At 34.4% G+C, this 26625-nt stretch overlaps 1 protein-coding gene across 1 annotated transcript; it reads left to right on the top strand.

Annotated features, from left to right (window-relative positions):
* The first annotated feature begins 1808 nt into the window (after positions 1-1808).
* On the top strand, positions 1809-25053 carry LOC136027367 (uncharacterized). The gene is made up of 3 exons (XM_065704549.1): positions 1809-2267; positions 14801-15122; positions 23562-25053. The coding sequence occupies exons 1-3, from the start codon at positions 1964-1966 to the stop codon at positions 23782-23784; spliced, it is 849 nt and encodes a 282-aa protein (XP_065560621.1). The 5' UTR covers positions 1809-1963; the 3' UTR covers positions 23785-25053.
* The last annotated feature ends 1572 nt before the right edge of the window (positions 25054-26625 follow it).

A 26625-nucleotide genomic window follows, 5' to 3' on the forward strand; every position in this document is an offset into this window, starting at 1 on the left:
ATTAAACGGCCTTTGTAATTCAGGGGTCATTCTTAAGAAATTGGAACAAAATTTCAGTTTTAGTGTAAAGAGCGAAGTATTGACGGGGGGTGGGTGAACCCTGTCAAAATAAAAATATACGAATATAGAAGTTCGTTATGTACGTTAATTTGTAAGTTATCATGAAAAGATAAATCACCAATGCTACAGCACAAACACACAAAAAAAAAAAAAAAAAAAAAAAAAAAAAAAAAAAAGGAGACAGAAGGAGAAAAGGAAGACTGTTTTCCTAAATTATGTATGATTATTACTAATGAAAACGCTCGTAAATAAAAGTAAAAGTTTTAGTGGTCTTTTAGTAAAAGTTTTAGTAACCAAAAACATTGGAGGGCAACTAATCCCCAAACCCCAACCCTTTTGCTCAATATCGTCCGATCAAAACTTTGAGAAAACCATCTAGCCAAAAAAGGCAAAATTAATAAGCAAATTTCGTTTAATTATTCATGTACGCCGAGCCAAAATCAAAACCTACATTAATTCATAAACGTTCAGAAATTAAATAGAAAAAAGTTTTTTTAACTGAAAGTAAGGAGCGTCATTAAAACTTAAAACGATCTGAAATTATTCCGTATATGAAAGAGGCTGTCCCCTCCTCAGCGCCCCGATCTTTACGCTAAAGTTTGACTCTTTCCCACAACTCTACTTTATAAAAAAATAAAAAAAAAATTAGCGCAAAGAGCGGGGCGGGGAGGAGGAAACAGCCCCTTTCATATGTGGAATAATTTCTGTTCGTTTTCAGTTTTTATGTCGTTCCTTACTTTCAGTTATAAAAGAACTTGTTTTTTTTATTTAATTAATATATTGAGGCTCCAAGTGGAGTCCCAGCAAACGATTCAGCTGAACTGCTACAAGTCAATGAATACTAGTCAGCTACAAATGAACAGCAAGTCAACTTATAGTTGGTTCTAGTACTTGCGAAATGACCGTTTCGCAGAAAAAAAGGCCGTTTGGTTAATATAGCAAAGGATTTATTTTATATTTTGCTCCAGATTGTGGTTCCAAGTCGGTTGTCGTTTCAGTTTTTTTTTCGTGAATTTTGACAGAGTTCCAAGACGGTTTTTTACAAATTTTACGTTTCTTTCTTAAATAATTTAGCTATTTTTGCCCAGATAGACGAATTCACACAAAGACAATGTATGCGCCTAATGCGGGATAGTATTTGGACAACCTTATAGAGTAAAAATTAAAACCCATACACAACTTCTAACTGGAGGGGGTGATATTTCTGAGGAGAGATCTTAATATTCAGGAGAGCGCGGGCCATGTCACCTCTTTCTGATTACATCCCCGTGACAACTTCTTCTAGAAAATATTAAATTGCATCCCTTCAATTTAGCCCAATCTTCTTATTGTAGACTCATATTTTAAAGTATGTTAATTTAGGAGCCAACTTTATTTATGTCCTACGTTGTTGAAATAAGATTCTTGAAATAAGAAGTGACTTTGAATATCGTCTTGGAAATGTCAACGTTGGTTCAAAATGATTTTTTTCAGCAATCCTCAGGTAATTGATTAGAAAAAAGAAAACCAAATAAAGTAATGCGCATGTTCATAAATCTTAACTTGTTTTGAAACTTCCTTTTTCATGAAGTCACTTGGTAGTACTAACCCAGTTGCGAATTTACGTGCAATTTAGATTCCGTTACTTTTGGCAAAAAGTAAACTCCACTATTTTTCTTAATGCCGTCACCACACAGGTACTCGGAGAAAATTTTAGACTCCGCCCTAAGAAAGTACATAAAGGGCCGAGAGAAACGGATTTTGAACGCTGTCAATCTAGACGCTGAGACTAGATCATTTGCACTCTAAGTAACTTAGGCTTAAAAGGCTGTGATTGGAAAAACAATGGATCCCTTAGACCCTACTGGTACTTATTAGACATTTATATTTTGCTTTGTGCAGTGTTGAATGATGACAAGTTGATATGGGCACAGACAAACCGTATGATCCAGGAGGAATTGTTCTCATTTTGCTAGTCAGTTTTGGCGCATTTTTTGCAATCGAAGTGCCTAACTCTGCAACAGAGATTCCTGTTGCAAACTTATTCCGTAATAGCACCATATTGGACTTTATGTTGGACTTATTAATTGCTGAGAATGATAATGAGAACTTGCCTTTTGAGTTGCGGAAACTTGATAAGATTGTCAAATTTGCAAAAAGGAAGTTAGATCAGCAAATTGTTTCGCAGCGCTTTCTGTCAATTAACAGGCAGTCAAAACTTCGTGGTGGTATGTACTATTTTGTATGTTTTCTTCCTATTTTTGTGTTTGCTTTGTTTTTATTGGATATAGTGGATGAATGTAAATATTAGATATATGTTTGGAAAATTTAGAATAAATATTGACAAAACAAATGTTAATGATTAGGTGTCTTGTAAGTTGATTTTTTTTTTTGCTCAAGGGAGGGTGGTAACCTGTTTAACGTACACACTACAAGCTAGATAAGGGGGTGTTGGAGCTTGTACCCCACCCATAATCTCAAATTTTAATGTTTGCCCTAATATATTCTCCATACTTTTCACACAATTTCCCTTTTTACGTTTTTTTCGAATCTCCCCCCCCTGGAATGATTACTTCTGACATGCCTACCGGTGGCCACGGGTATGAGGAGGGGGAGGACCATTTATGCTACTGTTTTTACTCTAAAATTTGTAGTTTTAGACTAAAACTATTAAATAATTTACTATGGTCGTAGTTTTGAAGCTTAAATATCCATTTTCACGCAATATACTTTCTTTTAAAGCAGTGTTAATATTTTCCTCGCACTTGTATCTCAATAGCTTTTTTCTTGTTTTTGACCAGGATTTTTCGCTGACATTACAAGAATAATTTTATAAATCAACAAAACTTGAGTGTTTCATTTTAATCGAATTTTCATCGTATAGGTTGTCAGTTTCTTGTTTTTTTTGCGTGAAAAGAACTTGGACAAAGGAGAATAATGCATCATCCCAATGTTTACAGGTATGTAAAGGTAAGTAGCCTAATTAGACAGCTGGAAGTCTCAGGAGAGGGATACTTTCAAAAAGTATTCAAGAGGAGATAGATGGAGTCGTACGACGTGGCGTAACTTAAAACGGGGGACGGGCGGAGCGTGGATTTGGGTGATGAAGCATGGCGTGGTAGATCGAGTTGGAGCATGGTGCAGAGAAAATACATATGGCTTAGCGTATTACTTCCGTGGCAAATTGATGTGGAAAGACAGCCAACTCTAATTACTGTTGGATTTCAGCCTATATACTCGATCAGTATTCTTGGAATCTTGTTTTGTCAAAATATCATTGTATTTACGAAACTGTTGTATTTACATCTTAAGATCTGGGCAGCAAAGTATTTAGTCTGTGGCTTCCTACATTCACAATTTTTGGTACGAAGTGAAGTATCAAATTAAATGCTCTAAAAAAAGGAACAAAATGTGTAATTAAGTAACTAAGTAAGTTTGCTGAAACTTCAAATCCAGTTTAATACCCTTTGGGCTCAGGGGATGCCCAGGGCACAGAGGAGGTACGGTGTCCTGTGATCCGTTTCTTGATTAAAAAGGAGACTAGATCTCAGCATAGGCGATGAATTTGTTTGGTACAGAGTTTGGTACAGCCTACCCGAATTTGATGACGCGTGGCGGAAGGAGAATGTGTAACGGATGATGGAGAGGGGTTGACCTCTTACATACAAAATTTTATACTTGTGATTTTTTAAGCAATAGAATGAGTAGGATTCAAAATATATTACGGTAGAAAAAATTTAAAACCTTACAAGAGGTCAAATTTATGGAAATAAAGGGGACAAGTTAATTAATTATTTACCACCTTCTAAATAATTGCTATTACTAATAATTAGGCCACCTTTTTTTAAAAAAAAAATTGCCAAGAATCTTATCTTTAAATTAATCATGGAATATGGGACGTCAGAACAAGTGCTTTACAAAGTGGTAGATATTTGAGCAAAATTTTGAAAGTTCTGTGTTAAAATGATCCAAGTTCTTTCCTCAATGCCCAAGAAAGTAATTGAAATGAGCTATCGAAGTCAATTGAACATAGAGCAGGCCTTTATTATCGGTTATTTTTTAAGGCTATTAACGCAGCTTCAGTTTTTACCACAGATAATTTTAGCTCTAAAATTTAAATTGTATGTGGTTAAGCTTGAATTCTGCAGCGGATATTCTTATGAAAGCTTCGCGTGTTGTGAATTCAGTCTTTTATGACAGGAAGTTCAGCTTTGTTAGTGACTCTTCTTCCCTTTTTTTAAATGAGAGTCCTCTTTTATAAAACAATGATTTAAAGTGATTGTTTCAATTAATCTTATGCCAAATACTAACTATCTCTAGCCTACTTGTCTGTCCAACATTTTTATAACCAAATTCAAGGGGGCCAATGGGGATACAGACTTAGCATACTTATATCAAATTAAAATCACATGCAGAGAAGCAGCTACCATCAACAAAACTAAAATTTTGTTTCTCGTCCATGGAATAGCATAAGCTCCGTAGAGCGTGATGTGTCTGCCACGCGGTATTCAGTCGAAGCTTAGTTGTTTCGATCATGATTCCCAAAAATTCAATGTAATCTGAATGTAATGATTTACACTGTCTTGGGAGAGAAGGAAGAGTATGATTTTGAGCGTGTCGGTGTAGAGAAGAAGGCTTCGTGGATCAAATTAGTCGAAAGGTTTAAAATTGATAGCTTAAATAGGTTGAGGGTCCCTAATGAATCCTTTCTGCTCCTTCTCTACCAACCCGTCAATATAGACAAGTTATACCTCTTTAGAATCATAACTATTTAGAATGTTAATGCATAAGTTAAATGCATGTTAGGCACAGAAAGTGGGCTTCTGCACTTATTAGAATGTGCTTCCGCCCCCTCCCCCTTCCTTCTTCTTGTATCTCTACCTGATCAAAGGGATCATATGTGATTTGCACATTCGCGCCCACGGATTTTTTTTTAGTGAAAAGTTGAGATGCCCCTTGTCATTGGAGTCATAAACATGTCAGAATCGATATTGAGTAAAACTTGAGGGTCCTTAGTGGTGTCTTACCTCTAAAGCTTCCAGGATCCTTATCTTTTGGAGCAAGGCTGTTTCGGGGGGCTTGCAACAGGCTCACAAATGATAGTCTATTATCAAAGGGGTGAAATTTTGCGATATTCTTAGAACTCGACCTGATTGATTTCAGAGAATCAAAGTCCATGGTTGAAAAGCTTTTGCTTCTCCTTTCTTTGGAGGGGGATCGAATGTGAAACATCAAATTTCATCAGATATTCCTTATTATGCACCCATATCTGGTTGTATTCTTGTCTCCGGTGTGCATGAAGCATCACAGTGCTTAATCCTTTGCAGGAATAATTACTTTGTCGATAATATTGGTAAAAAAAAAAAGGTAAAGGATACGGCATTAGACTTTACAGTCCGTACCGGCGGCGCTGATCTCCGTTTCTTGGCCCTTCAGCCAGGAAGTGCAGTGGGGGGTTGGAGGCCAGCCATCCTGTGCTTTCACACACCCTTCCTGTTTACCTTCCCCAGATTTCTCCAGGTACCCATTTAGAGCTGGGTAGACTCTGGCTGAGCTAAAAGAGTCACACCACTGACCCCCGTCCCAAACTGAACAATTGGATACTCTGGGACTTGAACCCGCGTCCTCTCAGACGAAGGATCCCGAATCCAGCGCACCAACCCACTCGGTCAGGACGGCTTAATATTGTAAATATATTGTAAATATATGTTAATATTGTCGATAATATTGTAAATATAATGGCAAAAATCTCTTAGATGTACTTCTTCTACAAAAAAATATAAAGACCTCTCAAAACGATTCAATGATAGGTTGTTCTATTTTTAGTAACACCTTTGTTTTTACTTATTTATTTATTGAAAACCTGTCAAAAGAAAGGATGGAGGATTTAAAAAAGAAGAAAAAAGGGTCACAGCAGCAAAGAATTAATGAAGACAGCTGTTATGTCGAGAAAAAGAAAAATATTACTAAGGAAGTTGCAATTCTATATTCTTGTTATAATTGATGTTATTATTATTATTACTTAGATATTTTTCTAAGACCACGCTGCCTTTCTATAAAAGTTCAAGTAGGGATAAGTAGTTTTATTCGACAGTGAAAATAGATGCAAAAAGGTCCAGATATTTCGGCCACATACATCAGTGATTTTCATCAGCAGATAAATTGATCGATCACACAATCGCATCAATGATCGTCATCTGCTGATGACGATCCCTGATGTTTGCGGTCGAAATAGACAGAAATTTTTGTACCTGTTTTACACTGTCTAATAAAAGTACTTATCCCGATTGAACTTTTACTTGTTCATTATTATAATTATTATTATCATTATTATTATTGTTATTGTCATTATTATTCTTATTCTTATTGTTATTATTATTATTATTCTTATTATTATCATTATTTAAGTTTTTTTTTTTTTTAACCCAAACATGAATATTCTTTAGAGAAAGGCTAATGTATTTTCAACACCTTATCTTTTTTTTGTTAAAAAGACCAAAAATACAATTGCATTGTTGCATTTTATACGGCAAATTCAAACGTGAGAAATCCCTAATCTTGAAATGTTTTGGCAATGTCTTGAATTCGATGCCAATGACCCAAGATCACTAGGCCAGTGCGTTTGTCTGTCGCGATTCAAATAAAAAAGAAAAAGAACAAACGCTTGGGTTAAAACCGAATGAAGAAAAAACAAATATATGACTAATATTAAAACTTTTGAAATTGCCTTTGTTTTGTATATCTTGATGAGATTACTTGTAGTAATCGGTAGGGGAAAATTCCTGGGGGGGAGGGAAAAAATATAAATGAATAACTGCATTTTCAAGTCACATTTTTTCATATAGGAAGGATCCAGAGGGATCCGGAAAGGAGTCCTTGAGAAATACCCCCCTTCGTGCAGGCATGTAGCTACACAATACAGAAAGGGGTCCGGAAATTTTGCGAAGAAGGTGCGGTGCTAGAAAACAGTTAGATTTAATCCCGAGCATCTGTTTCATGCATTTTTTAACCCAAAATTCCTAAAAGCCGTAGACGGGTCCTAAAAGGCTTCTCCTATTTCCTCTACTGTGTGAAGCCGTGAGCATAATTGCAGGAAATATCATATATGCACGAAAACTTGTTTTTTAAGGTAGAAAATTATTTACTGACGACATCAGTGTTTACTTTTCCATTGCTGTTTCATGCATTTTTTAACCCAAAATTCCTAAAGGCCGTAGACGGGTCCTAAAAGGCTTCTCCTATTTCCTCTACTGTGTGAAGCCGTGAGCATAATTGCAGGAAATATCATATATGCACGAAAACTTGTTTTTTAAGGTAGAAAATTATTTACTGACGACATTAGTGTTTACTTTTCCATTGCTGTTTCTCATGTTTTTAGATCAAAGAGGGGCGATAGAGAAATTTGCTTGTGCAAATATTGAAAGTAAGTTAGTACAATATCCACGCTTGAGAAAGATTAGCAAAAGACTGGACCAAGATTAGTTTTTACTATAAATAGTCTTAGAAAATGAACAATTTGTCTAGACTTGTTTACATTTTTGCGCTGTTATCTATTTATAATTTGAACATAGATTTTTATTCATAATTAGGACCTTTTTTCTAAGAATGAAGACTTGATAAAAAAAGAGATCAAGATTGAAATAGGTAGATTAGAAACACTATTTCCGAAAAATCCTTACAACAAATTTTAGTTCTGCACGGGGCTAAGCACCTCTTAGGATGTTATACAAAATGACCGAATCACGCAAAAGTCAGTGTCTACAAGTTCAGGTGAAGTAGAACAACAGTCATGGAGTGTAGAACATGTACACAGTCCTTCCCTTAGAAAAAAAATATCTTCCTAATATTTTTTATTGTGATTTTTTCATTAGAGGCTATACGGTGTGGGTGTTTTAATGCAACCACGGTTTTCCGCTACTTTATGTTTCCCGCCACCCAGGAAATCTTGCATCATTAAGAGGATTAGTTGGGTCAGAATAGACAGGTTAGGTCAGTTTAGTCTATGTCTATGTCTATATCTATGCCTATGTTTTTGTCAATGTCTATGTCTATGTCTGTTCTTATGTCTGTGTCTATATCTATGTCTATTCTGACCTACCTAAATTAAAAGGTGGCGCAAAACCGTGGTGGCCTTAAAACACTGCTACGGGCTATACAAATGGCTAAACATAGAAATACACCAACTTCTATCCTCCAAATCAAAACCTGTTGTATGTCCCTTTGATAAGAACAAAATAATTAACAAAGTTGTCAACTGCTGAGTCAAAAATGATCGCTGCGAGTCTTTGTGAGTGAGATAGAAGAACAAGAAATGCTCCATTTTCATGGGAAAACCTTTGAATTCTCTCTCGCGTTCTTTCTTCCTCCCTCTCTATCCCTTCCTCTTTCTCTTTCTCGGATGCTTCTTTTCTCGTTTTAAATGGGGAAACGGTTATCGTTTTTTCCTGACTTTCATAACAAAATCAGTTATTTAGTTCATGTGCCTAACTTCTTTTGAACATTAAAAAACAAACTTATCAGGAAAAAGGGAGCAATTTAATTGTTGTTTCTCAGGCTGAGGGGAACCCCGTTTCATTTCTAATTCTATCATACAATACATGATATGTCTAAGTTTTTGCTGTGATTTCGTCTTTTCATCGAAATAGGAGGCCCACTAAATTATTTTCCTAAATTATTTTCCTGATTTTGCAAAGAGGAGGACGGCCTTCAAACAATATTTGAATCATACCAGTGAATTTACCAGAATCATACCAGTGAATTTATCATACCAGTGATCATACCAGAATTAATCATACCAGAATCATACCAATGAATTTACCAGAATTTACCAGAATCATACCAGTGAATTTAGTATGTCGAAGAACTGTGTGTTCACCCTTTCAAAGCTCTATCTCCTAACAAAAAATGGTATTTTATTCTTATGTGATCACTCGAACTTTTTAATTTTTGCTTCTTCTAGTTGAGCCATGTCAAACCTGAACTTATAGAAAACTAGAAAAGAACTTATTGAAATTTAAACTCTAGATCAAACGTCCTTTTCAAGTGATGAAAAATGTCATTTATCGGCATTTTATGGTTGAAAATCACAATTGTGGCTCAACAAAGGATAAAACTGATTTAATTGATTAATTGCCAACTTGTTAAAAAGTTGCTAGAAATAACTTCTTCAAGTATCAATATTTCAACTCATTTAAAAACTTGATCTGTGCACGAAGGGGGGGGGAAGGGAAGAAGAGATTGCCCTCATTTCCATTTAGAAGTAGCTCAAAAGAGGTTTTGCAACACGTCAACTTCAACTGGAAAATGTTCCTTATCCCTCCTCCAAGATAAGAGTAAACTATTGTTTAGCTGTAAATAATGAAGGGTTTAACCGAAATCAGAACTTCTTGGGAGGGTATAAAAAGGGAGGCTTTATAAAGGTTAGAAAGGACGAGGGAGCTTGCACATCTCTTTTGGCCTTGGGCAGCCTACTAGTAGTAGCAGCAGTTTAGCAATGTTTGGAATTTCATCAGGGAAGGTTTGAGTACGGTGGCCAAAATTTAGACTCCAAAATTTTGAACCAAAACCGAGAAGCAAAGATGCATTTACTTTTAAAGGGCACGTTACGGGATAGATAGAATAAAAAAAGGAAAGATGGTTAGATATATGAAAAATAAGAAAATAAATACTGAAAAATTGTTAAATTTTTGAGAATTTGGAGGGTCAGGCTAAGAAGCCACCCGTGAGTATTTTGGGTTCACATTTTTTTTTTAAGTACCAATATGGTTCGAAAGTAAGCACAGGTTTTTATATGCAATTTGAGACCGATTTAGATTCAAGACAGACAAAATTATCAAGCGGTACAATAAGCTACCTCCCCATTAGAATTAAAAGACATACGATACCCCTCCCTACCCTACTAGGATACGATTTGCCTAATATCCCTTCCTACTAACATACGATTTGCCCTTTGCATTAAAGGGTTGGCAGCTCAAATTCGCGGTAATTTTCATTCATTTCAAGCTTTAAAGCCTCAAGCGCGAGAACTTCAGTTTATGCTTGTCCATTTCAATTATCTTGGAAGTTCTTAAGCGAGTCTTTGATAGGATACACTCCTCTGGTCAAAGCTCCAAATAAGTCTGAAAACAACTTAAGATAAATTAGGCCGTTTTAACATCTCAACCCCTGTCTAATCTAGGGTGTCCTGCTTTGATATCTCCCTTGCAGGCTATCGTGTGGTGTTTAGTTAATTAATGTCTTGTTGTGCAAATTTTATGTGATACTCAAGACATAAGAAGTATGTTTGCAATATAACCGATATCACTAACTCATCAGAGATTACATAAAGTTCAGTAAGTAAAAATAATTATAATCGTGAGAGCGATTCTTGAGTAACATCGCAAACAATCTGTCTTGTTGCAGTTGTGACGTGCAGTCTCATAGTTAAAAACTAGTACAATGAACGACCCCTTCACATACTTTTTTGCCAATAATTTTCGAAAAGAACCAAAGTTCATTGACTTCAAATATTGCCATGACTCTAAAGAATCTGAATCTCGAAAGAATCAAATGCCAACAATTTGTGTTACTTGAAATAAAATGAATTTATTCAAATCACGGCAGCGACAGCTATAACTGTACTGAGAAGAATGTAAAAAATTTGCAAAAATGTTTGAAATTGAAATTTGAACAACGGATATATTTATTAATAACTATTAATTTTTAATTGTCTTATTTCCTGGATTCTTTTTAATACAATGGATGCTGCTTCTTGCATCTGATTACGAATACCACAAATAAAACCTTCATAGTGGTTTTTTAAGTGGTTGTGATTCACTTTTTATGTTCTGGAGTGTATGATGACTCTTGCTTAAGTGAATTTTTAAGGACAGATTGCTCAATTTCTGGTAATTTTGTATGCTGAATTTTTGTACTATTAGAAGTAAGTAGATTACATACAAACATGGGTCTAAACGGCAATTTATTCCAAAGGAGAAGGTAAACCAATCAAACAGAGAACCTCCAAACGTCTAAATTTGAATTGGCGATTTTTTTTTTTTTTTTTAGTATTTGAAATATTTAATAATAATAAGAAAGTGTAAAAGATTTCCTTGGGCAAAAAATTGCAATGCGTTAAGAAAGTAAAGCATAACTCTCGAAATGGCCAACTAGTCTTTCTTTTCTTGTCTTGTCTTTAATAACTAAGGTAAGCCACTGGGAGGTGAGTGTTCTAAAAGGAAATTCAGAATCTCGTTAAAATCAAAATTTTACAATATTAAATTGAATTAAATTAAAATTTAATAAAAATATTAAAATCAAATCAAAATTATAGACCAACTTTGGGAGCACAGAGCGCGGACGTAGGACAAGGGGAGCATATGGTTTACATTTTTTTTTTCAATTGCTTTCTCATCAGACAAGCGCATGTGTTGCATGGCTGGCTGAAAGCCTATAATTTAATAACATTTTCTGAGTTACTACCTCCCTTGCATATATCCTAGGTTACACTTATATAATAAAATTAGAAATTTGATTATGTTTTTAAGGCTCTACCGGAATTTTGTTCAAGCACCTATTGTTATTGATTGTATCAAATTACAAAAGTATTTATCAAATCATTCATTTTAGGGTACCACTGTTGTGGCGTATGCATTACGTAACGAACATTTACATTCGGGCTCAAACAGGCTTCAACGCAGGGTCTAAACATTAAGCTAGGAAAAGGTTTGACGGCCGACGCAAAAGCTTTAAAAAAGTTAGGGTCAGTGGTAACAATCAAGGAACAGGAGGGCATTCCGCTTCGATCTTTTTGTCCCTCCCTCGGATTTCGAAAAATATCTCATTTTGGTATTTTCTTTCAGAAAAAGCAAAAATGACTTCCATAAATCTTGAACAATATATCCCCCCCACTTTTCATGAATTGGCACCAATGGTTGGGATGGAGAAGTTTTGGGGTCTCAAGTGGCTAAATGCTGCGGAAAATTTGTAATCTTAGCAGGTCATTGTAAATCATGAGCGCCGCCAGGAAATTTCTCAGGGTGTGCAAGTACTACCGCGAGCAGGGATATGCGCAATGAGGACTTAGAGCTCCCAAGGATCGAGTTTTGGGGGACTTGTTATTCAAATTATGAAGTTAAATTCGTTTTTTTAATATTCCCCCCCCCCCGAACTTTTTTATTACACGAATCTTCGAAGAAATTCTTGCGCTCCTGCCTGGCCAGGGACTTTATTTTTACCAAATTTAAATGGAAATATTTATCATTTTCCAATTTTTTTAAATTTTAGAGTCTTCTTGTTTCAAAGGCGGCATTACTCCTTCTCCATTCTCTGCTGGCACCAATGTCCTTTAAGCATTTCATTGAGTATTGACACATGCAGAATTGCAATAACTAGCTTTTTTTACTTCTTTGAATTTAGTTTAAAATTCAAATGACTGTGCCACTATCGTTGTCTTCTATAGCGATGTCGTGTTTTTTTTTATCGTTATATATTATACCTGTTTTTAATTTATAACTATCTATCAAAGGTTGTGATGTCAGACCGATTTCATTAGCTCACCGAAAAGCAGGAGAAAATAGCCAAGTAAATTTGGTCTGTTTGCAGTTCAACGTCCGACCTACAGCCCAAATCCAAATTAAAACTACTTAAAATGCACAGACAACTTGGAATTGTTTTGGCAACAGATCTTGACTTTTTTAAGTGTCATTTCAGGAAGCTGCTATGGTGAAGCTTCCTCTTTTCCGCATAAAAGAGTAAGCGGAAAGAAACCAAAAACTAAAGCTTATTTTAATTGAAAAAAATAAACAAAAATAAAGATAATTTGTTTCAATAGGGTTTATATACACCTATTGATGAGGTCAACAGGAATTTATTTTGTGTTCCAGTATTTCTGGGAATGGGCAAATTAAAAAAAAAAAGGTGTATAACAATCAACTTCAATTTTGGATCAATTTCAGGGGATTTATGTGACAATCTCAACGTTTTGAGAATATGATTGAAGCAGTGATTAAACCTCTCTTTCAAAACACGAAAATAGAGTATCAAACAGTTCGTGGTAACGAACTGTAGTAAGGAGCGACCCGGCTCAATAGTAACCAAAACTCTAAAAAATGAAATTTTGATACCAATAGCTACATCAAAAGAATCGCATTTTAATGCTGGTTTTAAATATATAAGTTTCATCAAGTTTAATCTTACCCATCAAAAGTTACGAGCCTGAGAAAATTTGCGTTATTTTAGAAAATAGGGGAAAACGCCCCCTAAAAGTCATAGAATCTTAACGAAAATCACACCATCAGATTCAGCGTATCAGAGAACCCTACTGTAGAAGTTTCGAGCTCCTATCTACAAAAATGTGGAATTTTGCATTTTTTCCCAGAAGGCAGATCACGGATGCGTGTTTATTTGTTTTTTTTTTTTTTTCCCAGGGGTGATCGTATCGACCCAATTGTCCTAGAATGTTGCAAGAGGGCTCATTCTAACGGAAATGAAAAGTTCTAGTGCCCTTTTTAAGTGACCAAAAAAATTGGAGGGCACTTAGGCCCCCTCCCACGCTAATTATTTTCCCAAAGTCAACGGATCAAAATTCTGAGATAGCCATTTTATTCAGCGTAGTCAAAAAACCTTATAACTATGTCTTTGGGGACGACTTACTCCCCCACAGTCCCCGTGGGAGGGGCAACAAGTTACAAACTTTGACCTGTGCTTACATATAGTAATGGTTATTGGGAAGTATACAGGCATTTTCAGGAGGATTTTTTTGGTTTGGGGGAGGGGTTGAGAAGAGGGGGATATGCTGGGGGAACTTTCCTTCGAGAATTTGTAATGGGAGAAGAAAATTTCCATGAAGGGAGAGCAGGATTTACTAGCATTATTTAAAAAAAAACAATTAAAAAATAAAGTGAAAAAGCTTTTTCAGCTGGAAGTAAGGAACAGCAATAAAACTTAAAACAAACAGAAATTATTACCCATATGAGGGGCTCACCTCCTTCTAATACCTCGCTCTTTACGCTAAAGTATTTTCAGTAATTTCAACTACTTATTCTACGGCTTTTGTGATTCAGGGGGCCATTCTTAATGAATTGGGATAAAATTTAAGCTTTAGTGTAAAGAGCGAGGTACTGACGATGGGGCGAATCCCCTCATATATGTAATAAAAACATGAGAATACAAAAGTTCTTTACGTAAGCTAATTTATAAGTTACGTAAATCTTTTACCAATAAAAAGATTCGTAAAAAATTAAAAGTTCTAGTTGCCTTTTTAATTAACCAAAAAATCGGGGGGCAACTAGGCTTCGTCCCCCGCTCTTTTTTTTTCAAAATCATTCGATCAAAATTATGAGAAAGCCAGTGAGCCAAAAAAAAAATAAAATGCAAATTTCGTTTTGATTATTCCTCTGCAGAGAGCCAAAATCAAAACATGCATTGATTCAAAAAAGTTCAGAAATTAAATAAAAAAAACAAGTTTTTTTAACTGAAAGTAAGGAGCGACATTAAAACTTAAAACGCACAGAAATTACTTCGTATATGAAAGAGGCTGCTTCCTCATCAACGCCCCGCTCTTTACGCTAAAGTTTTTTACTGTTTTAAAAAGAAGAATTGAGAGAAAGAGTCAAACTTTAGCGTAAAGAGCGGGGCGTTGATGAGGAAGTAGCCTCTTTCATATACGAAGTAATTTCTGTGCGTTTTAAGTTTTAATGTCGCTCCTTACTTTCAGTTAAAAAAACTTGTTTTTTTTATTTAATAGGAATAAAGATTTAGTAACTTTCGTTTTCTTTTACAGATCTCCTCGTATGGCTACCCGTCAGTTTTGTCCTCCCAACTCTAAGAAGAAGGAGGAAGGACAAAAAACACCATCATAAACGCTACGCAGAATTTGCAGATGACTCTGAATCCCGTTTAACAGATTTGCAGCGTCTCTTCAATCCAAATTTGACAGATTACTTCTTTGATCTAAACTTAGGTCCCTTGCTTTCTCGAGTTGATGGGTACTATGGACTTCTTGGGGTGGAAGACGAACAATGTCGTTATTTGATAGATTGTTATGCTGGCAATTTAGGTGAAGATTTGTCACCCATCAGTGATCTCCTTTTAACACTTTATAGGTAAGTGAATTTCTTCACAGAGATACGAAGCTACCATAAGCACAGGCTAGGAACCTTACGGCTAAAATCATGTTATGACCATTGATTGTCAGTTTAATTTACATATACTGACATTTATTCCTTAAAATTTTTTCATATTTTTTTTTATGAAAGTAAAGAAAGTGAAAACATTTCCAAACGTACCTTGTTTTCAGTAAAGCGCAAATTGTGTTCTGGACTTGAGAAACCATGGGGGTTATCAGCCCTACTCATTTTAATTTTGGCTTGTCCTGAGTTTGACTTGGCTATTTTATTGTAATTTCTCCTCATTTTTAGTTTAATTTATTCATTGATAGTGATTTGTGGTAGTTTTACTCTTAGAAGATTTTTGACTTTTTTTCTCTCATTCTTAGCTTAATGGTGCTCTTTAATTTTCTCGGAAAAATTTGTTTTGTGGAAATAGTTTTTTAAATTAATTTCTGTTCGTTTTTTATTCACAGTCTTTTTCATGGAAAAAATAATATTTGTATCTTATCGGTTTTTTTCTGTAAAAATCCATAGTACGGGTTGCTATTTGAGTGTTGGAGAAAATTTTTCAACAATATTTAATCCTGACACAAACAGCATTTTTAATTTAATTTTATAGCTTCTGAAGTTGACCTGAAAATAAAACTTAATACCAATTAAATAAAACTTAATCCTATAATGAAATAAATAATTATTCATTATTTTAATAAATAATTACTAAATAAATAAGTATTCAATAAAAAATAATAATTATAAATAAATATTATTTATATAAATAAATAATTATTCTTAAATAATTAAATAAAACTTAATGAAAATAAAACTTGATCCTAAAGTATTCTATCTATGCTCTTTGACAATCTGGATGTACTTGCACTCTTTTGATTTATTTAAATTGTAAAAGCCGAAGTAGTAATAGTATTATCCCACAAAGTTTCAATTTATTATCCCCCCCCTCTTTCTCGATATATTGCTGAGGTGTCTTATTGGCAACCATAAACAGTGCCTTTTAATTTATTTTAAAACAACATTTAGTTTTAAAGCATAAGCCAATTGCGTAATTGTGGGAGGGGGTTGAAATGCCTAATATCCCTAAAGAAATAGTTGCTTCACCGTTCTACTATGATGAACAAAATGGCCGTCTCGAAGTTTTGACTGGATGTGTTTGGAAAATGAATAGGCTTGAGAAAAGGGCTGCTTGGCCTCCAATCTCTTGTCACTTTTAAAAAGGGCAGAAGAACTTTAAGTTTTGAGTTGAATTAGCTCCTTTAAAAGTTTCAAAGATATTTCTAGCTATTGTTATAGAGTAACGCTGCCACTATGATATTGCTTACATGCTCTTTAGAAAACCTGGAAGCATACAGTTTTTTCCTTTAACTGAAAATCCTAAACGTTCCCTAAAAGTTTCATCTTAATACCTTTCGCGTCGTTATTTAGATTAACTGTAGTGGTAGTATTGGTACTGTGGTGGTAGGTATCCCCACAACTTACCCTTAAACGTTAACCTGTATGTTTATGTACTTGAAATTTTCATCTCAATACTCTTAGCCCTACAAGTAGTTGCAATAGAAGTAGTAGTACTAGTAGTAGATGGAACAGTAACAGTAGCATTAGCACTTAGCAGTAATGTGCACATATTGCCTTTTGGTGACATGATCACTACGTTTAAGTATTCTCCGAAAGTTTCAACTTCGTACCCAAATCAGTTCTTAATCTATGCTATTTTGACAATGCACATGTACATAACTTCTTTTGATTTAGCTCAAATTTCTCCTTAATACTCTGACTCTTCAAAAGGGCACTTCCAATCAAATGAGCTCCATCCGATCCAAATTTAATAAAATGTTCTATAAAAACCTTATATGCCCCCGATCACTTTGACTCTTAAAAAGAAACTGGAACATCTGATTTCCAATCAAATGAGCCTCCTCTAGAATTTATACGACCGTTCATTCCATAAGAACTTTATATCCCCTAAGGGCATAACTTATAATCTTTTCGCTGAGGGCTCAAGGGTGGTTTCATCCTCTAAAACATAATTTCCAGATCTTTCAACTACGCTGAACAAAATTGCTATCTAAAAATGTTCATTAAATGTGTTTTGGGAATTGATAGGCGCGGGTGGGGCTTGTTGCCCTCCAATCACTTTTGACCATTAAAAAAGGCCATTTCAATTTCCCACCCAATGAGCCTTTTTTGAAGTTTCTACGACAATAAATAGCCATTCCAAAATTTCTATCAGATGAATTTTGGGAAAATAAGTGGTGTTGGGGGGGTATCTATCCTCCGATCAATCTGAATATTAAAATGGGCATTAGAACTTCTGATTACCAATCCAATGAGCCCCCTTCAAAGCTTATACGGCCACCCTTTCCACTCTTATATACCTTACATACCCCCAGAGAATAACTTACAACCCTTACCCTGAGGACTCTGGGAGGTTGTCATCCTCAAAGATATAATTCCGGACCTTTCAACTACTTTGAACAAAATGAATATATCAAGATTTTGATTAGACATGTTTTGGAAAATGGTTGGTGTGGAAGGGGTGTTAGTTGCCCTTTAACCACTCTCGACTATGAAAAAGGGCAGTAGTTCTTCTAATTTCCAGTCGAATGAGCCCTTTTCAAAGTTTCTACGACAACTCCTTCGATACAAACTGCCCTGGTCTAAAACCAAAAAAAAATAAATAATAATACATTGTACCCACGTCACTTTTTACTAAGGCAGAGCTATTACAAATTGATAATAAATATGTTAATTTCATCAAGTCACTCGTCAAAAGATTTTTAGCTCAAGACAATTTCCATAGTTTTAGAAAAAAAGGAGAAACAGTCTCTAAAAGGGAAGAGATCAACACACAATCCATCATCAAATCCAACATGTCCGAGAACTCTATTCCAGAAGTCTCAACACCTAAACTGAAAAACGTAAAAATTCCAAAAAAAAATTATGAGGAGCTTTATTTGCTTATTTGCTCGTTTGTTGTTGTTTTTTCTTTTTTTGTCTTTTTTTTGTTTACCGTCTATGGTGAAAATGTTGAAAATGGGGTCGTAGAATACCAGTAAAGTGATCATTCGAAAGCAAATTTAAAATTGTGTGCCCCATTTTGCTTAAATCCTTCAGGGTGCCAGGCTGCTAAAAAATTATGGCTTGGTTTACAAGAGCACCGCAAAATGAATGCCTTTTGATGAGTAAAACAACAGCTTGCCCTGTGTAACACCGACTGTTTTGAAAAAAACTTGAAGAAGATTACCCCCTTAAATATTCCTTTTATGCAATATCCATTACTTAAATTGATAAGAAGATAAATTTTCATCTTTTTCATCAAAGAAATCGTAAGAATATAAATGATGATCAGTCTAAGTAAAATTCTACTGTCATTGACCCTTCATTCTTGTCTCTCTTTAATAAAAGTGTTTTAATTGTTTAAGAGCACCAAAATTTCCAGCGGTGTCTGCGATTTAAAATACGCTCAAAAGTTGAAATTGTTTTTCTTTTAAATATTAAATCGAGGTAAAAGTAAAAAAAGAAATACAAGTCCCTATTATACGATCCACCATTATAAATTATTTTAGTAAAATAACATTCATTCCTATTTCCGCAAACACATAGGGTCAAAAGCGCCAAACGATACTGATGTTAGTAACTAGAAGTATACTTGTTTTTTGTAATTCTAATAGCCAATCAGTTTTAAATCTTCTAGTTTTAATTTGCAGGATTTTGCAATGCTGTTAGGCAATCCTATTTTATCTTCAGCTGCGCAAAAACTGGCTGTTTTTCCCCGCAGAATCTATTGACTTTGTTCCCTTTATTTTCCATCAAGGAGCTTGACTTCCTGGTCAATATTTTCCTCACTTTTATGAATTAAATAAAAAAAACGAGTTTTTTTTAACTGAAAGTAAGGAGCGACATTAAAACTTAAAACGCACAGAAATTACTTCGTATATAAAAGAGGCTGCTTCCTCATCAACGCCCCGCTCTTTACGCTAAAGTTTGACTCTTTCTCTCAATTCTTCTTTTTAAAACAGTAAAAAACTTTAGCGTAAAGAGCGGGGCGTTGATGAGGAAGCAGCCTCTTTCATATACGAAGTAATTTCTGTGCGTTTTAAGTTTTAATGTCGCTCCTTACTTTCAGTTAAAAAAACTCGTTTTTTTTATTTAATTTCTGAACGTTTTTGAATCAAGGCATGTTTTGATTTTGGCTCTCCGCAGAGGAATAATCAAAACGAAATTTGCATATTTTTTTTGGGGGGGGGGGGCTAAATGGCTTTCTCATAATTTTGATCGAATGATTTTGAGAAAAAAAGAGCGGGGGCGAAGCCTAGTTGCCCTCCGATTTTTTGGTTAATTAAAAAGGCAACTAGAACTTTTAATTTTTTACGAATCTTTTTATTGGTAAAAGATTTACATAACTTATAAATTAGCTTACGTAAAGAACTTTTGTATTCTCATGTTTTTATTACATATATGAGGGGATTCGCCCCATCGTCAGTACCTCGCTCTTTACACTAAAGCTTAAATTGTATCCCAATTCATTAAGAATGACCCCTGAATCACAAAAGCCGTAGAATAAATAGTTGAAATTACTAAAAATACTTTAGCGTAAAGAGCTAGGTATCATAAGGAGGTGAGCCCCTTATATGGGTAATAATTTCTGTTTGTTTTAAGTTTTATTGCTGTTCCTTACTTCCAGCTGAAAAAGCTTTTTCACATTTATTTTTTTTACGAATCTTTTTATTGGTAAAAGATTTACATAACTTATAAATTAGCTTACGTAAAGAACTTTTGTATTCTCATGTTTTTATTACATATATGAGGGGATTCGCCCCATCGTCAGTACCTCGCTCTTTACACTAAAGCTTAAATTGTATCCCAATTCATTAAGAATGACCCCTGAATCACAAAAGCCGTAGAATAAATAGTTGAAATTACTAAAAATACTTTAGCGTAAAGAGCTAGGTATCATAAGGAGGTGAGCCCCTTATATGGGTAATAATTTCTGTTTGTTTTAAGTTTTATTGCTGTTCCTTACTTCCAGCTGAAAAAGCTTTTTCACATTTATTTTTTAATTTTTTTTTAAATAATGCTAGTAAATCCTGCTCTCCCTTCATGGAAGTTTTCTTCTCCCATGACAAATTCTCGATGGAAAGTTCCCCCAGCATATCCCCCTCTTCTCAACCCCTCCCCCCAACCAAAAAAATCCTCCTGAAAACGCGTGTATACTTCCCAATAACCATTACTATATGTAAGCACAGGTCAAAGTTTGTAACTTGCTGCCGCTCCCACGGGGACTGTGGGGGAGTAAGTCGTCCCCAAAGACATAGTTATAAGGTTTTTCGACTACACTGAATAAAATGGCAATCTCAGAATTTTGATCCGTTGACTTTGGGAAAATAATTAGCGTGGGAGGGGGCCTAGGTGCCCTCCAATTTTTTTGGTCACTTAAAAAGGGCACTAGAACTTTTCATTTCCGTTAGAATGAGTCCTCTTGCAACATTCTAGGACAACTGGGTCGATACGATCACCCCTGGGGAAAAAAAACAAAAAAAAAAAAAAACAAATAAACACACATCCGTGATCTGCCTTCTGGCAAAAAATGCTAAATTCCACATTTTTGTAGATAGGAGCTCGAAACTTCTACAACAGGGTTCTCTGATACGCTGAATCTGATGGTGTGATTTTCGTTAAGATTCTATGACTTTTAGGGGGTGTTTCCCCCTATTTTCTAAAATAACGCAAATTTTCTCAGGCTCGTAACTTTTGATGGGTAAGACTAAACTTGATGAAACTTATATGTTTAAAACCAGCATTAAAATGCGATTCTTTTGATATAGCTATTGGTATCAAAATTTCATTTTTTAGAGTTTTGGTTACTATTGAGCCGGGTCGCTCCTTACTACAGTTCGTTACCACGAACTGTTTGATAATTTTAAAAAATTCAATTTTGCCAATAATAAAGTGAACTCTGAGAGTAAATCCCAACCATTCTTTAAATACGGAGTGCTTTTCAAATCAGCTTGAACACATTACGTAAGAGTTTTAAAATCTTGTCAGTTGATACAATTTTGTGCAATTATGAATGATGGAGAGGGAAAAGGTTAAGAATTAATCTACGACAGTAGACAGCCTTTTGGATGCAGAAAAGGAACTGTTGACGACAATATGTTGACGATTGAATGTGCATTGACAATTTAATGCAGACATACTGATATTTATTCCTTAAAGTCTTAATAATTTTTGATTTATTAAAGTTAAAGCATTTAAAACGTATTTTGTTTCAAACAGTTCGGGGTAACGATTGGTAGTAAGGAGCGACCCAGCTCATTAGTAACCGAAACTCGAAAAAACGGAATTTTGATACCAATAGTTACATAAAAAAAATTGCATTTTAATGCAATTCTTTGAAAAGGTCAAGAATCAATCTGCAACTTGTAGACAGCTTTATAAGATGTAGAACAGGAACTGTTGACGACTATAGGTTGACGAATGAATGTTCATTGACAGTTTAATGCACACATACTGATATTTATTGCTTAAATTCTTAATAATTTTTGATTTATTAAAGTTATTAAAACATTTAAAATATAGTTTGTTTTCAGTAAAGTGTGACTAATGTTCTGGTTTTCAAAGGGCATGCAATATTTTTCACTTTTCTTTGAAAAACTAATTTTGTAGACAGTTTTTTAAATTAATCTAAATCAAAGGGTATAGAAAAGTTATAAGAGATGAGATTTTGCGTATTACGATCAGTTTAACAAGAATTAACAAAGAAAAGAAGAAAAGAAGAAAAAAGAAAAGAAGATTAAAAAAGAAAGAGCAACACTCACTGATAGTGGCACGTTTCTCAGCAGAATTAGGAAAATTATAAACAAGTTTTTTTTTAATTTACTGATATTTCCATTAAAGGGATAAAATTTTGTGAAAGTAAGCTTATCCCTTAAACTATATTTTATGCATTTTAAATTAGTCGAGGCTAGTAAATAAATTAGTCGAGAACGTAGCGTAGTTATAAAAAAAATTGTACTAACACCTCTGCTCTCCTCTTTTGACATAATCAGTTACTTTATCTTCGACTTGATGTAAAATAAATTTCGGCAAAAAAAATAAACGATAGAAAATGTAATCTATAGCTATTTATGTTGAAATATATAGTTTATCGTTTTACTGAATAAATTTAGATGGCCGTGAATTATGGCGAATTAGAGCTGAATTAGGCCTGTTCCATTAGCTCCTGAGGTAGGCAAAGGTTTTTTCTTATCGATTTGTCTGGTAAGTGCCAATGTTTTCATCTAATTTGCCTGATTTTGTATCTATTATTATTTGCCCTTTCCCCTCCTGGAATAATATACCGAATCCTAATTTACTTAATCCTTTTTGTATAAATGGATCAACTAATAAACCAAGTGCACTGCCCCTTGAGTAGGATAAAGATGGCATTTGAGGCTATCATAATAAATTGTATTTATCACGCATTTATTGGCTTGTTAAGTTAGAGGTATGACCTAATGACTCTAGTTCCGGACAAATTGAATAAAATTTCATTATCTTTAAAGCTTTCGGTGAACCAGTGAAAATGCTACTCTTGTTTTTATTTGATTTTTTAAAGTTTTTACGATTATATGATTTGGAATTGTTTTAAACACACAGGCAAAACACGTAACGTGGCAAAAAACCTGTTCATGTTAATGACAGCGTCAATGCTTCTGATGTCAGAGGTGGATTTTTATTTTATTTTGTCTAATGAAAAAAACGTAAACATTAGATGAAGTATTACATTTGCTTTTGAAGGAGGAGACAACATGCATTAATTATCTAGGCCTACTCAGTTTCCATAGTATGAGCTCTTGTACTTACTGAATTTTTTACGGTGACATTTTTGAATTCCAGTGTTGAAATTTATAACCTTGTTCCTCCAGAATACTGAAACATTTTCCGCAAGAAAAAAGTGAAAATTTTCGAAATACTTTTGGACCTTTATTAAATTTTACATTTTTTATGAGCCTGTTTATTAAATAAATTTCACAATATTAACGTAATTTTATAAAAAGTGTGTAAAAGTTCATAGAGCCAAAATTTTGGTGAACAGGCAAACGGATCATTTTTTTCCTGACTACATAATTCTCTCTCCTGTTGTAGCACAGTGGATTGATGCTCTGCCTGGTAATACGGGGCCCAGGGTTCGATCCCTGTCGCAGCAAGGTTGACAAGCTTGTGACAAGCTTTCAGTATAAACAAGACTCAGCAACAGAAACGTCGATTCGATCCCCTTTATGCTAGAAATGGCTCCGGTGGATCTTTATTTTTATTTATTTTTATATATCTCTCGAAAGGTTACTTGAAATTGGGGGAATATTAAATCCACCCCATTTTTTTAGGTGTGCATATATACTTGTAACTAATTAGTTTTGACTTTGATGTACTGTTTTGCAGGACTAGTGAGGAGTTTGAGAGACCATCAACATTTTCACGACCACTTTTAAGGTTCTTCCGACATTATTGGGCTTTTAAAAAAGGCTCTTCAAGACAATCGTTCGATTGTAAAACTGAATTTAATGAATGCAATCAGGATGTCAATCAATTTATCAACTGGACGGCCCTAAAATTTTGGCAAGAGCTTTCAACATTGTTATCATTGCAACTCCAAGATGAATAGTGTAACACACTTTTAGGCGGAAATCTTTACTTATGGGAATCAAATTTTAGCAGAAAATTAAATTGCTGGCAATCCTGTCCCTCTTAGCATACCTCCTTATAGCATCGTTTTATCTTCCTGTTATTACATTCTTAAATAGTGTTCCAAAAGTCGATAAACATAAAGATATAAAATGTTTTCTCACTATTTTCTAATGATTATTGTGGCAGAGGCAGAAGACCTGAAACATTTACGCGTTTTCAACACAATTTGTTGAAAAGGGGACAAGATAATTTAAACAAGAAACCACTCATGAATTACTAATCTCACTTAACTTTAAATCCATCTGTTTTAAGATCATTCTGCGATTTAAGTAACAATTAAAACTAGTCTTCTAATAATGTAATTTACTAATGTTAAAACAAAATTATGAACGGCAATTCAATTTTATTATATATTATAGCTTTAGATGTTCTTGGTGTATTTTAATGTTGTTATCCAGAATAGTATCACATTTTCACTATTGTAAAAAGAGATGAAAAACTTTTAGTTTTTTAGAGATATGTTTTCCAACATTGTGTCGATTATACCTGATTTTGAACCCTTAAAACTGTGATAAAATTTAGAGAATAATTCTGAAAAGGCGTCATAAGTACAGAATGTGGACAAGCAATGAATAAACGTAATTCCTGGGGTTTTCCTTGCTCAAAAATCGAACAAATTGTCTTTGAGACGCTCAGACTAATGTTGGAAAACACTTCTTTTTTGGCATTTAAAGAATTTATTTTATTCCTGAGCAATATTTAGTTGATAATTTTTACTTTTAAAAGTGAATTTTTAATGCTTCATTTTTGAGTTGACAGTGCTTAGTGTGGAGTCAATTTGTGGTGGTGACGGAATATTGACAATGAATGGCATCAGACTCAACTTTTTGACGAAGAAAAAAAAGACTATGGGTATCTAAGCTGTCTGCATTTATTTTGCAAAACAGGATAAATCTATCAAAATGCTGTGTTTATTCTTGATATGTTAATAAAGTATATTGATAGATTTACCGGTATATATGGGTTGGTGCAAGGGTTATAGCATGGATATCGTTCGTTTTTTTCGGATCTCTTAATAAATTGAGGTAAATATTTCACCTTCTGCAATTGTTTTCTTTTACCGCTTTGTTGTTCGTCTTTCACTGCCTCGACAAATCGAGAGACGTTTTTATATTTATTTTTTATAGATCTATTCTAAGTGAGCGTTGTATTAATTTTGATTTTATAATAAAATATTAGCGTTTTTCATGTCTGTTGCTTTAAAAATAGAGGTCAGGGTTCTGAAAGCTATGTCGACCACTGGCATATATATATATATATATATATATATATATATATATATATATATATATATATATATATATATATATATATATATATATATATATATATATATATATATATATATATATATATATATATATATATATATATATATATATATATATATATATAATATATATATATATATATATATATAACCCAGCACTGTCTGTGGTTAGAACACAAGGGACAATGAGAATCCATATATAGAACCCTGCCGCGTACCATGATGGTGGCCGGTGGAGAAGCCGCCGGGACCCAGCTAGCATATACATATAAGTATATATATATATATATATATATATATCAAACAGTTCGTGGTAACGAACTGTAGTAAGGAGCGACCCGGCTCAATAGTAAACGAAACTCTAAAAAACGGAATTTCGATGCTAAAAGATATATCAAAAGAATTAGATTTTTATGTTGATTTTAAATATATAAATTTCATCAAATTTAGTCTTTGTCATCAGAAGTTACGAGTTTGAGAAAATTTGCCTTCTTTTAGAAAATAGGGGGTAACACCCCCTAAAAGTCATAGGATCTTAACGAATCGGATTCAGCGTTCAGAGAACCCTATAGAAAAAATTTCAAGGTCCAATCTACAAAAATGTGGAATTTCGTATTTTTTGCCAGAAGACAAATCACGGGTGCGTGTTTATTTGTTTTTTTGTTTTTTTTTTCCAGGGGTCATCGTATCGACCAAGTGGTCCTAGAGTGTTGCAAGAGGGCTCATTCTAACGGAAATGAAAAGTTCTAGTGCCCTTTTTAAGTGACCAAAAAAATTTGAGGGCACCTAGGCCTTTGAGGGCACATAGGGGAAAACACCCCCTAAAAGTCACAGAATCTTAACGAAAATCTCACCATCGCATTTGACGTATCAGAGAACCCTATAGCGATATTTCCAAGCTCCTATCTACAAAAATGTGGAATTTCGTATTTTTTTGCCAGAAGACATATCACGGGTGCGTGTTAATTTGTTTGTTTGTTTGTTTGTTTTTTTCCCATGGGTCATCGTATCGAACAAGTGGTCCTAGAATGTTGCAAGAGGGCTCATTCTAACGGAAATGAAAAGTTCTAGTGCCCTTTTTAAGTGACCAAAAAAATTTGAGGGCACCTAGGCCCCCTCCCACGCTCATTTTTTTACCAAAGTCAACGGATCAAAATTTTGAGATAGCCATTTTGTTCCGCATAGTCTAAAACCATAATAACTATGTCTTTGGGGATGACTTACCCCTACAGTCCCTGGGAGAGGGGCTGCAAGTTACAAACTTTGGCCAATGTTTACATACAGTAATGGTTACTGGGAAGTGTACCGACGTTATCAGGGGGATTTTTTTGGTTTGGGTTTGGGGCTCAGGGGAGGGGTCTATATGGGAGGATCTTTTCTTGGAGGAATATTTCATGGGGGAGGAGAAATTCAATCAAAAGGGCGCAGGACGTTCTAGCATTACTATAAACGAATCTTAATCTTAAACGAATCTATAAACGAATCTCG

Source organism: Artemia franciscana, chromosome 5, assembly GCF_032884065.1.
Source record: "Artemia franciscana chromosome 5, ASM3288406v1, whole genome shotgun sequence".
In the NCBI taxonomy this organism is placed as follows: domain Eukaryota; kingdom Metazoa; phylum Arthropoda; class Branchiopoda; order Anostraca; family Artemiidae; genus Artemia; species Artemia franciscana.